The sequence below is a fragment of the Nanorana parkeri genome, unplaced genomic scaffold (genome assembly GCF_000935625.1).
Source record: "Nanorana parkeri isolate BGI_ZX_2015 unplaced genomic scaffold, ASM93562v1 scaffold547, whole genome shotgun sequence".
Taxonomy (NCBI): domain Eukaryota; kingdom Metazoa; phylum Chordata; class Amphibia; order Anura; family Dicroglossidae; genus Nanorana; species Nanorana parkeri.
The window spans coordinates 471,483-491,777 of NW_017306815.1; the positions used below are offsets into that span (position 1 = coordinate 471,483).

Sequence of the window (20,295 nt, forward strand, 5' to 3'; positions counted from 1 at the left end):
CCCCCCGCTCTCAGTGTCCACATGGAGCAGAGTGGAGAATGGACATTCTCCGCTCTGCTCCCCGCTCTCCATCCTGAACTACCTTGACATGGTCCTGGGACCCCCAGAAGAGAGGGGGACCCTGAAAACCACAGCAGGGAGGGAGACCGCCAGTGGTAAGAGGCAGCCGGAGGTGGGGCAGCGGGAAGGACGGACGAACAGGCTAATTACAAATGATCTGTGTATGTCGAGATCACTTGTACAAAATGAGCTGCAGCTTTGCACGCTCTACATTTAGCCCTGCTTGCCCGAAGCAGGGCTAAATGTAGAAAAAAAACTATCTGCCCATTGTCCGTAACTGCATGTGCCGAGCGTCGGGCGATAGGAATCCACACCCTTGCCTCCCCTCTACTCTCTACTGCCCCAAGGCCGGGCCTCAGTGGCCTTGTGGGAAATTCTGCCCTGCTGTCATGTACTTTTGCCTAACATCATGTCAGAGTATCTGAATGGTCAATTTAGAAATAGTTACTATCATATAAAAATGTAAGGAGGTTTATAGGTCATCAATAGAACTTATACCAGGGAGCACCAGTGGGGAAATCTGCCTGCCATCATACCTAGCTCAGCACTGCCCATACCCAGCTCTGCCCATGTTGAAGTTTTGAGTCTTCCAGTTGACACATAACAGACACCCATTATCAACTGCTCTATAAATTTCCCTTAAACTCTCATTTTGCAAAAGTATCATCTTCAAGCTACATGAGTCACAATTATGTCTCACCTTCATCCCTGGTTCACCTGGTGGTCCTGGTTCTCCCTTTGCCCCGGGAGGTCCCTAGAATAAATAAAGATCAGTTAACCATTTTAAACATTTGATTACTACCCTGTTTCCCCAAAAATAAGACCTAGTACTATTTTTGGGAATTGCTAAAATATAAGACCTACCCCGAAAATAAGACCTAGTTGTGACCATTCCCAGGGCCGGTGGTGGCATAAGGGGGAACTTGAATAGCCGCGGGAGAGGCAGGAGAGAATCAGCGGTGCCAAAGAAGCCAGCGCTAGAGGAAGCGGCATAAGAGCGGCATAAGCCGATGCCTCCTATATAGCGCTATATAGCGCTGGCTCCTGTCACAGGCGGAGTGATACCAAATGCACTCCGCCTGTGAGGAATCGATAGTGAAAGTGCGCTTCACTCATTCTGGCCAGCGATTGGTTAGCAAATTGTTTTTGGAAAGGTACGGCACCCCTGATTGCCCTCATCACCATATTTTTCTACATGAATAAGTGTGGATTGTTGTACATTAAAAAAAAATAATAATAATACCCCGCCAAAAAAAAAAATATAAGACAGTGTCTTATTTTTGGGGAAACACGGTATTTAGTCTCTAATGACATGTAGCCAGACACCATGTGATCTATGTTGCCTAGGGTGAGAGATGGGGAACAGGATTTTTATTCATGATAAAAGGAAGGCACTTCATTATTCAAAATCTTAGAGGGTTATTCACGAAGGAGCTGAAGGATCTAGCTGTACCTTCGACTGATCCTTCAGCTCACTTCGGCCGCCTGAGCCCTTTAGTTCAGTCAAACCAAGGGCTGCTGTATGGGCTATTCACTATAGCTCGTACAGCAGCTGAAGGAAGGCGAACGGCACAGCCGAGGCTCTTCGGCAGCTTAGTGAATAACCCAGTTAATGTTGTCTGGCAGTGTGAACATGGGAACTATTGATTCATGTGAATTGGAATTATAAAATATATCCAAAAACCAAAATTATTTTTAACTTTGGATATAATGTGGAAGTGTTGAAAGCCCTGTGCGATTTACAGCTCCTATTTGTCTTGCTAACCATTGTCAACGAAACAGGAAATTATGTACAATCCAAACATTTTTTTAGAGTTGTAATTTAGAACAGAAATAGAGTGAAAATCTTCCAATGGGGACACCTGTTCCACTGAAAACTGTCTGGGAGCAAATTTCCCTAACTTCAAAGGGCTTTCCTCTGACTTCTTGTTATGTCTCTAGGTCAGGAAGTGAAGGGAATTAAAGGAGAACTATGAGGTGAGTGCTTTTCATTCACCTCATAGTTCTAGCCGACCTGTGACAATGAGACTGTCACAGGTCGGCTCAGTAGATCGGGAGGTGAGCGAACACATACCGGCGTTCGCTCACCTCTCGATCCTGTCACGGCTCTCTGCCGTGACAGGGGAGGGGCTGGATTCCCCCCTCCCCGCTCCGATCCGCCAGCCTGACTGGCGGAACGGACGTGGGAGGGGGCCGGTACAGCTGGCTCTGCCTTTAGATAGGCAGAGCCAGCTGTCAGTCACGCAGCTGGGCGGATCCCGGCACAATTGTTAAGATCCGCTTCAGCTGCGGCGTCTCAGTATACCGTGAGCTACAGCTCGCGGTATACTGAGCCTAGGGTGATGGGAGGACGCTAGTTTGTGTCCTCCCGTTACCGTAAAGAGAACTATGGGGAAAAGACTTAACCCCATAGTTCTCCTTTAATCTACTGGGGAATGCACAGAAAAAAAATGACAGAGGCCTTACTAATTCCTTACTTAGTGAAAAATAAAAACCTTGGTTTAAATGCTAACTATATCCAAAAGCTAACTTTCCACATAACAACACTAAGGGGTCTATTTATAAATCTTTTCCCTCAAGATTCAAGCAACTTTTACCCATGACTCACACATTTTTCTAATTGAATCTAAATAAAATTGTGTCAATCTTGGGTGAAAACATTTATAAGTCAATCTCTAAGTAAAATTATTTCCTGTGAAATATTTCAGAAATGATCCTTCTACATTATACAGATATACTAAATTGGGTGGTGCAGGATCATAATCATGATAAATTTGACCCCACAGTTAGACCCAAATCATCATAATGGGCTCCCTTCCCATCACTACTATAAACTATGGATAAAGTTCACCAAAAGTTATAGTGCCGCTAAATCAGAGCCAAAAATGACATTTCTAAACCTCCAAACTGCTTTGTGGGCTGGCCCTGGGCATACAAACTCTAATGAGTTTATAATGATTTTAACATTTGTTTTGAATGTTCATATGTTTAGATATGAGGGCTGAAACAATACTCTGAAGAGAAGCGGGTCAGTGATATGTGTGTATGTACACAGAAGATGATACTACTTGGCCCAATATCATATTATACTGTATACAATTGTAAACACCTAGTTCATCTAGAAGTGATTCTAATCAAACTGGACACAAGGGAATATTAAAAGGTAATTCCAAAGTTCAACTGTTGCTCTACCATTAATATACTAAAACAGCAACATTAACCATCTATTTGCTCTATCCATGTGACTCATGAATCATACATTAGCTACCAAAAAACAGGGGATGATTAGAAAGAATTTGCTTCCAAGTGTTGGCTCCAAGATTATTGTATAAATACCTTATGTCCAATTTCTCCCATTGCCCCAACAGGTCCTTGAGGTCCAGATGGCCCCTAAAACGGTAAAATATTATCAGTCATTTACTTAAACCTTTTTAACCTCAGCTGGACAGAACATTTTTGCAATTTTTCCCATTGTTTTCATTTTCTATTGCTGCGTTGCTGTCGTTTGTAAAAGACCCCCCCAAACCGTATATATTTTCTGAAAGCACAGGCCCAGTAGAATAAAAAGATGGTGCTACTAATTTTGTAGGCCCTGCGATAATTGCGCAAATGTTTGTCAAATCAATATTAAACCGATAAAAACACACAATTAAATTGATAAAAGTAGGAATGCACCAATATTTCGGCCAACGAAACATATCGGCCGAAGATGGCACTTTTGGCAAAATGCCGAAAGTGCAATTTTTTGGCCGAAATAGCGGTACATCCGTGATTTCTCTACTCCCCGCTGGGCGCTGCTCTGTGTCGCAGCGGGGAGGAGAGAAACTGTAACAGGAGGCTGAACTCTGCGGGAGGAGAGCTCTGTGAGTGGCCAGCGTCTCTCTTCCCCGCACCGATCAGCCTCCTGTGACAGATCGGGAGAGTGGTGTGTGGGCGGAGACAGCTCTCAATGCTCACAGGAGGCCGGTGGTGCGGGGGGAGGAGTCAGCTGTCAGATCGAGATCAGCCTCCTGTGAAAGCTGATCCAGGATGGAGAGCGAGTGCAAACACTCAGCGATCAGTGATCGCTGAGTGTTTCTAAATAGTTGAGGTCAGAGTATGTTTACTGTGTCCTCAATTATGAATGAATGGGGGAGAGATCTACATCACCTCCTGTTCATTCATGATTGTGGATATAGTGAACATACTCTGTCCTCAAGTTATGAATGAACAGGAACACTCAGTATAGAGGATTCCTGTTCATTTATAACAGGGGCTGCAGAAAAGAGTACTCATACTCGCCAAAATGATCCGATAACTACCCACATACAGGAACTTCCAGTCAGAGGAAGATTTCCTCTGACCGGCAGTGCTGTAGGGGAACATGGAGCCAGCTTACCGTGCAATCAGGAAGCTGATCGTTGAGTAATGACCTGCCCTCCCAAACAGCCGACTCGGTGCTGATTGGCCGGGAAGCTGGCTTTCTGGCCAATCAGCATCAAGCCATCAACATGGAACCGGCTTCACAGGCAATCAGGAAGCCGGGCGGCATGTCATTACACGCCGCCCAGCTTCCTGATTGCCCGGGAAGCTAGCTCCATGCCAGCGGAAGTACCGGTATCAGTACCGAAAGCAAAATATCGGTACTTGTACTCGATACCGAAAAACCAGTATCGGTGCATCCCTAATTTATACCTTTAAGTCCAAATGAACCTTGGAACCTAAGGATCCCTCTTTCTGGCATAGTCAATGGATTGTAAGTAAATCTGTAACGTGTTGATACAAAGGAAAGTAACGGATACCTCACTAGGCACCCTAAGATGCCACATCTAAGCTTTACAATGCCTTTCTGTCTCCTTAAAAACCCCTTAAAAAAACAAACCTCAAGTTATATGGCAAAAATGCTCCATCCACATCCTCTAAGTCAGTTCCTGATTACAGCTGAACTTCAGGCACATATAAAAGACACAAATTAATGCAGCGCTCTAATTGAGAGCCAGATACAGTACATTGATGGGGGATTTATCAAAACTGGAGCAAAGAAAATCTGGAGCAGCTGTGCATGGCAACCAATCAGCTTCACTCTCTAATTTTCAAATCTTAGTTGAATAAACTGAAAAACTAAGCTGATTGTTTGCCATGGGTAACTGCTCCAGATTCTGTCTGCTCCAGTTTTGATAAATTCCCCACATTGTGTTCCACAATGCTCATGTGCTTACAAGATTATTATCCCATTATCCCTGACACTCTTCCTGTCTACCTTGGAGTGTTGGGTGGTCCTGCTCACCTCTGTTTGTTCCAGCAACTCCTGTTGCATTATTTATAATACCGTATAAAAGAAATGTAAATTTCATCAGGTAGAGGTTTTTGTTTTGTATTTCAAATATTGTATTGTTTTCATCAAGACATTATATGACACATACACCATAAAACCAGACAATACAGCACCAACCATCTAAACATGACATAACACATTCAACTCCGCTGAGTTCTTATTCTCACTATAATTTATACATAAATATATACAAATAGCCTTTAAGAAAGAAAGGGGAGCTTGCCCTCACTTTTTGTTCAAAAGACTACTGTTTCCTAAACAAGAAGCGATGGGAACAATTCCCAAAGTGGGTGTTGACAGTAATGAAACCACGTAAAATATTGTTATTGATGATACTTACTGGGTTCCCTGGAATTCCTTTTTCCCCAGATGGGCCAGATGGTCCTGGAATTCCCTGTAAAATTCCATAATTGGAGATAAACAATGGCAAAAAAAGAGAGTTCTCTAGTTCCAAACATACAATGATGAAACTTTACTTACTGGAAAGCCACGTGGGCCAACAGTTCCTCTTTCTCCCATTTTGCCCTGGGTACAAAAAGTATGTGAATGACGTAACCATTCTACTGTATGTCCATGATAATTACAGATGTATAATGTGTCTACATACCTGTTGACCAACCAGTCCTTCTTTGCCCTGTACTCCATGAGGTCCCTGTGAAAACATAACTTCATTAACACGCTAATAAGAAAAACAATGCAACAATTAATAGCATGACTTCTATCCTAAGTTTCTTATAATACAGACTATTTTGTAAAATAGGATGTATTATAAAAAGAATGCGAATTGCTTTCATTGCAGAATATTAATTACTTTCATTGCAATCATCTAGAGGTCTGCAAACTATATTAATTTTACTAAATGTATTTGCCAAATGTTATTTCTCCCTGCATAATTGACTGTGTTGCCAGAAAGCTTTGGGCCCCTTATGCTCCTAGACCCCATAGTAGTCACATTGCCTGCTATAGTTACAGCTCTTCTATTGCTTGATGATTATCACATCTGCCTTGTAATGCAGAGTTCCTGGGTTAATGCCGCAAATCCTTTCAAAAACAGACTTAAGTCAACTGGCATCTAAACATAATTGAAAAAAATCTGCCATGATAGAAATGACAAATTTTCAATGAATAAAATACATGTATTGCTTTCATTTTGGACTTTAGTGTCAAGAGGGTCTTTATAAATAGACTATACTTTAATGTTAATATCACACTGGCTATTCATCCACCATATTATTGTTGAGTACTCTTCAAGTCTCTTATATGATACAAACACACAAAAGAGTGCAAAGAAATCAAATAAATAAATCTATGGTGTAGAATATTGTGTCTTGATGTAGTATGATGCTTAGGATGCATGCAATGTATTATTTTACATTTAATATACATGGGGGGGGAGGTATCAAAACTGGAGAATACAACATCTAGAGCAGATTTGCACTGCAACCAATCAGCTTCTCTTTTCAGTTTGTTCAGTTAAAATTTGAAAATGAAAGAGAGAGGCTGATTGTGTCTGCTCCAGGCTTGATAAATTCTCCTCATTGTGTCCTGCATACACAAAGTGCAGCATAAGGGCCACATTCAGGCAGCAGAGTTCTCCTGGAAAATATACAGTTATGTTTTGGTAAAGTTGTACAGAATTTCCCAGGCAGACCAGCGTTTTCACTGCTCTTAGAATAAAGTGTATGAGTTGTCCACACAGCGTGCAGTGACAAAGCATACACTTGGGGTGCTTTGTAATCCTATACTGGATCTGATTTGTCAAAACTACCCAAATCAGTATATTGCAATGACCAAACAAATGCTGAGGATATGAATTGTTAACTGGCAATCTAACCACAAACAGATATTTTACTTTAGCATAGTTGCTAAAACTCTAAATTATATATTTTGGGGATTCCAGTAAGAAAAACAGCAGAAGTCCCAGGTCCGTCCAACTTCAGATGGTATCATGCTCCCTTAGAATTATACCTAATTATGTGGAGTAATAATGTAGAACAAATATTTGGAAGCTCAGCTACAATAGTCTAATCATCTTCACAATAATTATGTGGGCTGAGGGTAATATGGCCCCGTGGGAGGAAGGCAATATGGCCCTGTGGAAAGAGGACAATATGGTCCCGTGGAAGGAGGACAATATGGCCCCCGTGGAAGAAGGACAATATGCCCCCCGTGGAAGAAGGACAATATGGCCCCCGTGGAAGAAGGACAATATGGCCCCCGTGGAAGGAGGACAATATGGCCCCCATGGAAGGAGGACAATATGCCCCCCGTGGAAGGAGGACAATATGGCCCCCGTGGAAGAAGGACAATATGCCCACCGTGGAAGGAGGGCAATATGGCCCCCGTGGAAGGAGGACAATATGGCCCCCGTGGAAGGAGGACACTATGGCCCCGTGAAACGAGAACAATTTGGCACTGTGGGACGAGGCAAGGAGAAAATTGCATGGTGAGCTTACATATATATGACAATAGATACATATATCACTTCCAAAATATCTAAGGCAGAATAATCAGTATGCAGATGCAAGAAGTATGGCGTTACTACAAACTAATCAATCATAGCTGCAATGGTGGTAGACATCAATTTATATACAGTATCTCACGTCTGGTCTTATTGTAGCTGAGGTTCCTGTTACATTGCATCAATAAGGAATGGATTCCCTCCATTGATATCTCTATGTTTTTCTCACATTTGTACTTGGGTTAGAAAAGGGTAGGGTGTGGAAGGCAGAAGGAAGGGTAGACTAAATGCCCACTCTTGGCTGCCCATTAGGCAAATCCTACATTTGCCCAACCATCACATGTGATGTGCAAATCAGTTGCACCACTGAATCGCTTTACATACGCATCAGTTCCTGCCCTCAAGGTCCCTGAAAGGAAAGTAAGGAGTCAATGAAACTACCTGCATTTCTTTGTAATGTGGGAGGAAACTGCAGTACCAGGAGGAAACACAAGCACAGATAGAAGATGCAAACTCCATGCAGATAGTAGATGGGATTTGAACCGAGGACCCCCTTGCAAGTGTAAACCACTAAGCTAGCCTGCTGCCCACTTCCAACTATTGACCTGCATGTGGCTCCTAAACTGCTGGAAAACTGATTGGTTGCTTATAACTAAATGATCACCACTGCCTTTATATACTTCTTGCTAATCCATATAGTACAAAACTTCAGCTCCTAAAACAGTCTCTATAACCAGGGAGGGATGAATGTTAAGTTGGCCAGTTGGGATATAAATCACTGATGCAGTTAAATAAAGTAGTCAGTGTGTGTGTTCTGGAGGTCAGGGGTGACGGTTACAGTGGATACACTGCATGTCCCTAGCATTGCTTAGTCTGCCTGAAAGCATCATAGCATCACACAGACTGTCTGCGGGTGGCTTAACAAGTCAATGACAAAGAACAACACCTCTGTGGGAACAGGAAGACGGGCAATGTTCCTCAACCCTATATAGACAGCCCCCTTCCGAAATCTGGGCCTGGAGGACCTGCTCTGTCACAGATAATGTGATCCCCCAGCATTTTACCCTGGTCAGAATGTCAAACTTTACCACTGCACATGGAAAAAGCTATCTTTGTACTATGTAGGCTCTAGCTACATTATAAGCCTGTAGAAACTGGTCAATCAGCTGTGCCAAGCCACAGAGCTTTAATTTAACAGGTGTCCCTTGCAATGGTCTGTGCAGCAAGTTTTCTGATTGGCTGTATCCTATTTATGGGTCAGTAGATTGAGAAGTGGGCGAACACATTCCTGCGTTCGCTCACCTCTCGATCCTGTCACATGTCTCTGCCGTGACAGGGGAGGGACTGGATTCCCCCCTCCCCGCTCCGATCCGCCAGTGCTGACTGGCGTAACGGACGGGGGAGGGGGCAGGTACAGCTGGCTCTGCCTCTAGATAGGCAGAGCCAGCTGTCACTCACGCAGCTGGGCGGATCCAGACACAATTGTCGGGATCCGCTTCAGCGTCTCAGTATACCGCGAGCAGTAGCTCGTGGTGTACTGTGGCGTCTCAGTATACCGCAAGCTGTAGCTCACGGTATACTGTGCTTAGGGTGACGGGAGGATGCTAGTGTGTGTCCTCCTGTTAACCTAAGGAGAACTATGGGGAAAAGCCTTAACCCCATTGTCACGGTCTGGGGACCGTGGCACTAGGGTATGTGAGCTCCGGGGTATGAGGAGTTAGTAGGAGTCACAGACAGGAGGGATATCTGGGTTGTTGGTCACAGAGAGAGAGGAACTAATGGTCTGTGCGTTCTCAGGACACACTAGAGGCGCAGAATCTAAGAAGGGCCAGGTATGCGATAGAGCCTCTAGTGGTGAGGATGATTGGCTGCTGGACACCTTCCAGGTTGCGGCCCTCTAGCGCACCCACACAGACACAAAGGACTAGTCGAAGCACCGGGGAACTGGATACAAACAACAGGTAGGGAAGAAAGTTGTAACCAAGAGGAGGAAGATAGGAACAGTGGCACACAATGAGAGAAAGAGAAAGTCACAAGCAAAAGGTGCACAACGCACAGCAGAACAGCAGAGTATGCTGAAGAGGGTAGCTAAACAAGGACACTCGGGAAGGGTAAGTAGCTTATAGGAGCAGGAAGGTGCAACGTACAAAAGTAAGCAGGAGATGTGCGTTGCACATGCATACAAAGAAGCAGGATAGCAGAGAGAAAAGTACATAAAGAAGCACAAAGGGATGTATGCACACAGGGGGTGTGCAGACAAGGACGAATCCAACACAGCCACGAGGTAAGAGAGGAGCACAGAAGTAAAGGGGTGACAGCAAAGCATAGGAAGATACACTGGAAGGTAAGACGGAACTGAAGTACAAGAAAGCAAAAAATAGGAGGAAGCAAATAGACAAAGGCTGGAGAGGGAAAACACAGTAGAAGTGAGGCAAACAAGGCAGTATAGAGAGACTCACAGCACACAGGTGAAAGCAATTAAGGTCTGCAGCAATATACTAAAGGTAACCACTGAAATACTATAGTAGGGGCGTAAGGAGCAAAGCAGAGGATAACGCCAAACAAGGATACCAGCTGGTACAGGGAAGCCAAAGGCACAAGGATCCAATAGCAAACGCAGGTAATAAGATCCCAGGGATAGTTAGAGCCACAAGGGGTACGGAACAAGGCATAAGACTTGTTGCTCGCACCAAGAGCAACAAGTAAGGAAGTCCTGAATAGGGGAGGAGGAGAGCAGATTGGCTGCAGCCTTGTGAAACACCATAGGCTGACAGCCCAGAACCAGGGAGCAAAGCAAAAATCCGGCACGGATTTCCAGATATTGTGACACCCATAGTTCTCCTTTAAGGAAAATTCCAAGCTGAAATTATTCATTTGGTTTTCGGTGGCAGATGATCGGAGCAACCTGGTTCTAAAATGTCTCTTGATAAACACCTGACCTGTTCTTATTTAGGAATCACAAATATCAACTCCACTGGCATCCAGAGTTGACATTTGTGATTCCTTAAATAAGGACTTCCTTAAATAACAACTCCATTGTCACCTGCCCCCCAGTGGATTCTCTCTCTCTTTATATATACACTGAGTGGCCAGATTATTATGACCACCCCATCAGTACTTCGTTGGGCCACGAGATGACTCCACGAGATGACTTCGTTGGGCTGCCTCGTGACTCCACGAGATGTTGAAAGGTGATGCGAGGAATCTGACACTGCACTGTTGCCCTTCTGTTGTCTTGTACAAGTCTTGCCACTCTCCGTTCTGCCCTAACATTGACTAGTCGCTGACGGCCACAATTTGCACGTTCAGACACATACATACTTTATTATAGACAATGCACACTAGAGTAAAGAGCTGTGAAGTGCAGGTTACAGCAGGCCCTGATTGCCAAGTGTAAAGATGAAGCAGTGACCATACTCTTCTTCGACCAATCAAGAACTACAAAATAACTTAAAAAAGTAAAGTTCTGGGGCGTGGCCTGGCAATGGAGACGTGAAGACGTGTCTCCCTCGAGCTCTGCATCTCCCGGCACCGATACGGTGTGGCTAGCGGCGAATTATGTTCTGTGTTATGTTTTATTGCCATGTTTATGTTATGCTATTTCATTTATTTACCTAGTTATTTGCGGGAAGACAGACCGCCCATTGGAGGGAGGGGGGGGATTCTCTCCAGTAGACAGGGAGTGCTTGGACCGCCCAATTTCGGCGGAAGAGCTGGCGGGGGCCCTGAAGCAGTCCAAGTCCGGCAAGTCGCCGGGCCCGGATGGCTTCACGGTCCCGTACTACCGAAAGTTCCTGGATCAGTTGTCCCCTCATTTCCTGGCAGCCTTCAATGCTATTCTACTGAATCGCCCCTTTCCAGTTGATTCTTTAAGGGCACATGTGGTAGTGATTCCTAAGGAAGGGAAGGACCCGGCGCAATGTGGTAGCTACCGCCCCATAGCCCTCAGATGACAGGATGCATGAGACCAACAAGTTGAATAACAATTGTGCGGCATGTGTGTTCATAAAACAAGTCACATGCTCTGTCATCTCTGGTCATGGTTGGCCTACATATCTAATACACAGGAACGAATCCCAGCTGTAACAACACATCAGGCACAAGCTGGATGCTTGGTGATCATGTCAGGTTTCTTCTCCAAAGTTACGACAGATCAACATTAAATTTTAAAGTATTTTTTCATTCTGCAAAAATCACATGGTCATATTAAAGCAGGACTGCTGCTAAAACATTTTTATTTTGGACAGAATAAAGGAGAGTTAGAAGCTGTGTGAAGTTGTTACTTCTGGAATGTATATATAAGAGATGCTAAAATCCCCTGCTGTCAGTGTTAAGCATTGGAAATATCTCATCTTATTTTTACGCTACATCACTTTAAAGGCCACTCTTGTACAACAAAGAAACCCCAAACCTGAGGGGAGGTCTTGAGGAAAAATCAAGTCAAAGACAGCAGGGGCGCCCCAACAACGGTTATGGAGTCCAAAGTACCTTTATTATCAGTCGTCTTGCTGCTCTATCTGCTGGTACAACATATATGACACCTATAAATATTGTTGCATTCTTTTGAGTCCAGGCTTTCCTGAAGGATTATAACGTACTAGCTTTAATGAAGTGGGGCAGTGTAGAGCCCAGAAACGCACTGTCCTGTTTAGCTTTCATTAATAAAAAAAACTACTTTAGATTCCATCACCATTTTTGTGAAAACTTTGCTGTCTTTGACAAGTTGCTATTTCTGTCTGTGTCTTTTATGGAGAGATTTACCCTAACTTCCTGCCTTGGTGTCATCTTGTCATGGGGAGAAGATGCAAGTGGATATATCACTAAAGGAGACACAAAGAGATATTAAAAAGTTCTAAACTTTCCAAAGTCTATCCAAAATGAAAAAAATACCTTTTTGGCTGGAGGTCCACTTTCACTTCATTTTAGACCCTGTTCGTTCTTGTGATAAATATATAACATGTGTTTGAAAATGTTCTAAGTTTTCTTTTGCCGTTGTCAGAGGAAGAAGATTTGTTAGCTCCTAGCTTGGATTAAATGCACCAAGACTAAGTGGTTAGCAATCTTAGCCTTCCAGCTCAAAGTTGAAATACCACTAAATATTCTATCTGCATGAAGTTTGTAAGGTCTCCCTGTTTGTGTAGGATTTTTCCTGTAATCTCCCAAAACATACTGGGGGGTTAACAAGCTTCCTCCCAAATAAATGTTGCAGATACAGCAGACTGACGCCCTTTACAAGACAAAAAGTGATGAGAAGGGTCGATGTACTTTGTAAAGTGCTGTGTAATATGTCAGTGCCGTATAAATAGAAGACATGAATGGCTATTGCACCCTGCAATAATCTACTTACTCCTACTGTATTGTAAGCAAGTCATACATTTGCATGTGATGTGGACCGAAGGTTTACACCAACCATTAGGAATAATTATAAGGAAAATCGTAATGCCCTTGGCTAGGTTAGGCAACAGCTTCCCTATATATAGTACTCTGTGAAATGTCTTATTCATTTTTCCTAGGAAAAGACAAATTAAGAAATAGAAATGTTGGAATTAAATAGACTAGAAAAAAACTGAATAAAATGTCTTCCCGCAAAGAGAATAGTAAATACTATTGTACTACTATATACTACAGTAATGACAAATTGCTGCCAACTCTTCTGGGTGTATTGAATTCCTGCTTCCCCATTACGCACCGTGGTTCCTTCAGCTGACCCCTATGCCACTACTAAGGGCCCATTCACCCCAGGGCGACAGCGTTTCAGCTCGTTTTCCGCGTGGTTTTTGGAAGGGTGTCTTTGGGCGTTTTATATGTGTTTCAGTGCTGAAACGTTATTAAAAATGCCCATAAACGCGCTGATCAGTGCATTTCATTGAAGTCTATATTGAATATGCGCTGTTCAGCACTGAAAAAGTAGCTCAGGGAGCAGTTCGGGTGACAGGCGGATTGAAACGCGTGCACTTGTGTGAACAGGTCCCATTGGAAAGAATGGGTTTTTAAATGTTGGCGTTTAAGCGTGGAAAAATACGCATGACTAAAACGCACTGGTGTGAACTAAAGGGGGCGGTAAGAGGAATCACTGAGCGTAGAAGAGTGCCAGGGGAAAGACACCAGCAGAAGTCTTCAGGTAGCTTTCTCTGTTTATTATAGGGGCGTTCTACAGATCGTAGGAGGTAAGGATTTACTATGTTCTGTGCAGAGAGACATTTTATTTAGAGTTCAATTGTAGTTTTATAGAGAACTCTTAGAAGGGTTAATTATTTCTATTCTTTGTGTTTCCATGTTGTGGAGACTTCCCTTTACCTACAGTTTCATTGACAATGCTCTCCAAGGCCAAAAGCAAGGGGAAATCTTCCCGATAGTGCCCAGATAGCAATAAAAACGTGACAGACATTTTAAGCTTTTCTTACTTTATCCAGCCATAAGATGAGTAATAGCTGGAGTTCAGGACTTCACATTGTTTCTAATTTATGGTACTGATTTTAAAAACAAGAAATATTTAGTCATAAGACTTCCGGTTTTTATTATTTTGGAGCTAGTTTAAAAAGCTAAACAGTATACACATACCATGGCCATTCCACTGCTTTAAAAATAAATCCTAGAACACTCTTTTATAATTAAAAAAAACAAACAGTGATGAGGTCTACAAAGGCGCTCTGAGCTCTGCTGTCTTTAGGACTGCAATAAAAACCAAATGAAAGTTATTTACAAAAAACTGTCAAAGTCACATGACTAGCTCTCCTTCAATCATGGAACTTTCTATATGGTTAAGCAGAGATCCCTACAGGGCAATGGAGGTTACAGACCCGTGGCCTGCGATACTGATAGCCACTCTTTGTTATATTCCCTTAAACTCATTGTTTATTAACTGCTATATGAGACGTTCTTTTCTATCAATTGTAATTGTCATTTCCAGCTGTATAGTATAGAATATATAGATACACTTTATGTGCTGGGGTGTTTCTATACCAGTGTTCTATACTTTACAGTCAGAACTTTTTTGTACTGCAGGCTGAGTTACCAATGCCTGCACATTCAGCCTGCATCCATAGAGGAAACATAAGAAGGAGCTGATGCCACATCATCATTAGGGGACATTAAACCACACTTAGGGTGCAGATGCATGAAGATGAAGCCAAGGTGAGGAGAGCCTGCCAGAACAAGAGCTACACTGACTTCAAGGAAAGATAAGGAGAGTATACCAACTGATATCAAAATAAATATATCAATTAAAAAGTAGGTATCCTGTCACTATTACTGGGCAAGAAGTTAATAATGCCTTGGGGTTTAAGTACACGTTGTTATTTGTACACAAAATCTCAAAATGTTTGTTATGTTTTGATGTTTGCTATATGTTTTGTACAGTATTTCTTTTTGTTGCTATAAAACGCTTGTAAAGCAATGTATACATTTTGAGTTTTGCTTTACTTCCTTCACCACTGCAGCCTAGTCTCAACAACAGGGCCCCCGTTACCCTCCATAGACTGTGCAAGTAAATTAAAGTGATGGAGTCCAAATATGATCCACAAATGCTCTTTATTAATTGAGGTGAAAATCTAGTACATCGCAGCAACAAGAAAAGTCATAACTCATAACTAAGGCTTGTATGGATTATATTTGGAAATATGGATCATATAGCACTTTTACCTATTTGAACTTTGTAAACCTTTTAAGTTTTGAAAACTGCTGTATAAAGTTTATTACTATGAGTAGATAAATTCACTAGCAAAATTAAACTATTATTTAGGCAACTATTCTTTGCAGCCTACTGTTCAGTGAACTTGTAGCTGAAATGTTACAGAACCTTTAACATCACATACTGGAGGTCTAAATACAGCCTGCAAAGGCTGCTGATCATCTAAAAACCAGTTGGGGCATGCAGTAAGATTTATCACGTCGTTATAGTAAGCAGACACTTCCACTTAGCATTCACTTTCAGAAAGTGCACTAGCATGGTCTATCTCAATATCTACAGAACAAAACTAGGTAACAATTCCTCTGGGTGCTTCAGCTTTCTCTAAATACCTAAGAAAAAGACTGGAGATGTAGCTTCCACCCAAAATGTGTATGTAACCGAGGCAAGGGACAGTAGACTGTCAGCTGCTGGAGACTAAAAACTGATGTGGATGATTGTATGCATATGAATATTTCTGGAATATATATATATAAATGAACAAAATATAAAAAATATACATATTGGAAGATTTATCTCAGCTTTGGAAAAAAAATGCCATTCTTTTATAACGTCTGTGTTGCTCCACTAATGAATTCTTCTTTATGACTAAAGAGCTGCACAGTAAGATGTCTTCGAACAATCTTTTGAATACCAATAGCAACAACAACACAAACACACACATGCATGCACAAAGCCGTGTTTATCATGGTGCATTACTGGGCTGTCAGCTTGGTGCCATAAATGGAAACACTTTTTTACACTCCTGTATTTTTCCAAGGCCACTGAAATACACATGCAGTCTTATTTCTGCTGGCACGCAGCTAGATCTGTGTGAACAGGTCCTTGTTCTAAAGGGAAAAGGGTGCTGCAAGGATTAATATTAACTATGAGAGGCATCTCAGACCATGACGGGAATGCTCGATTAAAGTCTAACCAGCATATGGTACAATTACCAGCAGGCTATGCCAACAGACTGGTTACAGTGCATGCTGGGAGTTCTAGTCCATCCTACAATTATGTTGTAATGAAGATGAGGATTGGTTTGTACCAAAGGCAGAAAAAGAGAATCCAAGCACATGCAACAGATCAGTGGCTGCCGGTGCAGGTGATGGAAGGGTTAACTACATAAAAGTGGACAGAAACTCATGAACATCAGATACTGAACTTTAAGATAATCTTCTCACATTGCCAATTCAGAAGTAAGGAGCTGGTGCCTTTATGGGCACTTACCTTGGTACCTGGGAGCCCAGGTCCTCCTGTTGGTCCATCAGGGCCTCTGGCACCCTGAAAAAGAGGAGAGGTTAGTTGCAATATGAAAAATGGCCAGCAGGTGTCTCCCGTGTGCTGCTCAATGCTGTTCTGAGAAAGGGCCCAAGTCAAAAGCCCCCTTGTCCTGCTATCCTCCCACTTGTAGCCCCCTCGCTTAACCCTCCTCCCCCCTTCCTTTCCCCTCAGCCTGCTTGGAGAGGGGGGAAAAAAAAAAAAGCTTTCAGGAAAACAAACAGCTGTGTCCTTTTACTCTCATCCTGAAGCCTGCATTCCCACTAACCAAGGCTTGTGCTTCACATTTCTCCATGATCAGCATCCCATCCCGGAGCTGAAGTGAGTCAGAAATATACATGATTTTTTGGCACTGAATTCGCAAAGGTGAAGGTAAATCTGGTTTACGGTCAGGGGTGCCTGATGTGTCTCTTTATCTACAGGTGACCAGTAAGAGCAAGAGAGCTACAGCATGCAAGTAAAGTGTCTGCGGTGCCCCCAAGCAACCAGATTAAAAGGTGTTCATGTTAGGAAATGACTTAAGATATCAAATCACTATGGACAACTTTAAAATGTTCCCTTCCCTCCCTGAATATGTGACACCAAAAGAAATCTTTGCAAAGCTTCAGGTCCAGAAGAACACTGCGGTACATTAATACATTTACAGTGGAACTATACTCGAAATGAAAGTCAAATAATGCACTTTTTACAAAAATACATGACGGCAGGACAATTAAGGTCTTACAATGCTTACGGGAATATACTGTATGCTACATACATTGCATGATTATTCATACACTGAATGAAAATGGTTAAAATATGATTGAATAATTCAAAAAGTTTGAATCTCAGCTAGGAAACTCTCTGCATGGAGTTTGCATGTTCCCCCTGTTCTTGTGTGGGTTTGCTCCGGTTTCCTCTCACACTCCAAAGACATGCTGGTAGGTTAATTGGCTCCTGTCTAAATTTGCCCTAGTATATGTGTGTGCATGTATATATGAATATGATATAAGGACCTTAGATTTTAAGCTCCTTGATGGCAGGGGGACGTGCGAATGTGTAAATGTGCCGTATGTAAAGCTCTCTGTAAATTGTCAGCACAATATAAATATATATATTGTGACAGGACAGTGCCGTGTCACTATGGTGATTGCTGTGTTTGTCGCCCAGGACTCTAGGCCAGAGGGGCTGAGAGGGTCCAGAAAATGTATTGTGTTACAATACATTTTTCCGTATTTTCTGGAGTATAACTGGGATCTGGGTCTCTGGAGATTTCTAAAGCCATACACCTTATAACCATTGCACGACTTTCGTTGTGCGATGGTTGTAAGGTCATTACAATTTCGTACGACCTGCCCATCTTGGACGGGCAGATCGTACTTGCGATCATTGCAGCGGGGAGGGGCTTGCCGATGATTGCAATGTTGAGCGGGCAGTGTGAGCTTGCGCACACCGGCCCGTGCGGCTTTCGTCTTCCGAGCACGCTACCAACTTCGCGAAAATCGCACGATTTTCCAGCGTGCTAGGAAGACGAAAGTCGTGCTACCGTACAGTAGATGTGGTCGCACACTGCCCATACACCTGCCGATTATCGTACGATCGCGGGATCACCCGCGATTATCGTACGATAATCGGCAGGTGTATGGGCAAGACTGTCCAGGTGACTGATAACAGCCCTATAAAGAGAGTGGACAGAGAGGAAGAGACAGGCAGTGGTGCAGTCGTTCATGCAGAGCATGGGAGACTGTGTGCACGTGACGCTGGAGTCTGGATGGAAAGGCTGAGAGGGCCTGTGGCACACTTGGTGTGTGGGCGAGGCCAGGAGGGTCTGTGGCACACGAGGTGTGTTTTGAAAAGGTCGGGAGGACCGTCATCACACAGGGAGGTGTGAAGCTGCCGGTTGTCTGGCCATGAGCAGGCTGAGGCTCTAACCCTGAGGTGCCGAGCCAAATCTTGGATGTTGCTGGAAGATACACCCTGTTTATGTTTGTTTCCTGAAAAGAAGCTATTTAAGTTGTACTGTTTGGAAGAAAATTAAATTTTATTTGCTGATACGGCTGGCTAAGGATTCTTCAATACCCTAAATGTTACAACACACACACACATATAAATAATCATGCTGCTTAAAGTTGAACTTCAGGCACTGAGCTACACAGTTATAAACATATATGTAATCTGCTCTACCAGCCAAATGGTTTCTGATTCTGTTCAGATAGTCTTGTTACCCAAGCACCCCTTCGAGGCAGCACAGTCAGAGCCAAGATATTCTCTGCAGTTAAGAAGTGTTGCTATGTCCATTGTCTACAACCCCACTCTGAAGGAGCAACAAGATACTGATGAGTTATCAGTCTGCTCTGTCAGCACTATTCCACTGATAGACAGCACTATGCAGTACAATAGAGCATCATAATAAAGGCTGGTGGCACTCAGACGACTCTTAAAAGATATGCATATAGCGATATTGTGCCAGACAGAAGCATTTGACTGTAAAAAAAATAAAAAAATGGACATACTAATTTAAATCTGCATCAGGCAAATAGCATATACACATATGTGAACTGTCTTTTTTACCAAATAATTTGTAATTCTGTACTTCTGCCTAGCCATATACACCTCTGCCAGACAGCAACACCACGTTTTGTTAGAGCTATGAAATACAGTGGTGTCAACCCCCTTCCCCCCTCTCACCACTGCTGACTGATTCCACTATGAAGGATCAGAAACACTGAAAATTCATCAGCTTTGCTTACTCTATGCTTTGTTCTTCTGTCAGTGTGTCCTCTGACTGCACATGTGTACGTAGCAGAGCCGGATTGGCTCATCCTGCTGTCCCTTTGACTCTTGGTCTGAGTGGTGCTGTACAGGAATGGCAGGAGGCTGAAACCAATTCAGGTGCTGGATGTATGTAAAAATACCTTCAAGGATTTAATTATTTTTAAAGGAATACATGGACTAACATAGGGCTGCAACAACTAATCGACATAATCGATTATTGAAAAAGTTGTCAACTTTTTCAATAATCGATTAATCGGCTTCTGATCAGTTGGCCCTGTTCACGGCTCCACACAGGCTGCGAGCCCCACCTCCTCCCTAACTCACGCTCAACGCTGCCAGACCCGCATCCACGCTTTACACGCCGCACCTCCTTCCCGCCTCACACTCACCGCCCTCCCACATTCTCCATCGGCATAGGGACGCGGGGAGATGTAGTAAGGAGGAGCAGGTGTGGGGGGATGACAGCGGCAGATTGACAGGCCCGATCTCAGAAGCAAGTTGCTGGAAGACTGCTCAGGTATAAGCCTGCACTTTCCCACACGTGGTGCTCTATAATGTATTGCTGGGATTTTTATTCCTCTATAGCTGATGGTACATTGTGCTGTATATTATACATGGGAATACAAATCCCAGCAATACATTATATACTGTATGTATAATGTACTATTGCTGGGATTTGTTGTACTCTATAGTTGGTGATATTCTGCACTGCGCTGTATAGAGGACTACAAATCCCAGCAATAATACATTATACAG

The 20,295-nt window shown here is 43.1% G+C and overlaps 1 protein-coding gene across 1 annotated transcript in view; it reads right to left on the reverse strand.

Moving 5' to 3' along the window:
* COL27A1 (collagen type XXVII alpha 1 chain) overlaps positions 1-20,295 on the reverse strand; it is a 310,533-nt gene that overhangs the window by 82,095 nt on the left and 208,143 nt on the right. Inside the window, exons 29-34 of the mRNA XM_018561833.1 lie at positions 16,735-16,788; positions 5,982-6,026; positions 5,855-5,899; positions 5,715-5,768; positions 3,397-3,450; positions 761-814 (exon numbers count right to left, since the gene is read on the reverse strand). Coding sequence (XP_018417335.1) covers positions 761-814; positions 3,397-3,450; positions 5,715-5,768; positions 5,855-5,899; positions 5,982-6,026; positions 16,735-16,788 — 306 coding nt within the window. The remainder of the gene's footprint in view (positions 1-760; positions 815-3,396; positions 3,451-5,714; positions 5,769-5,854; positions 5,900-5,981; positions 6,027-16,734; positions 16,789-20,295) is intronic.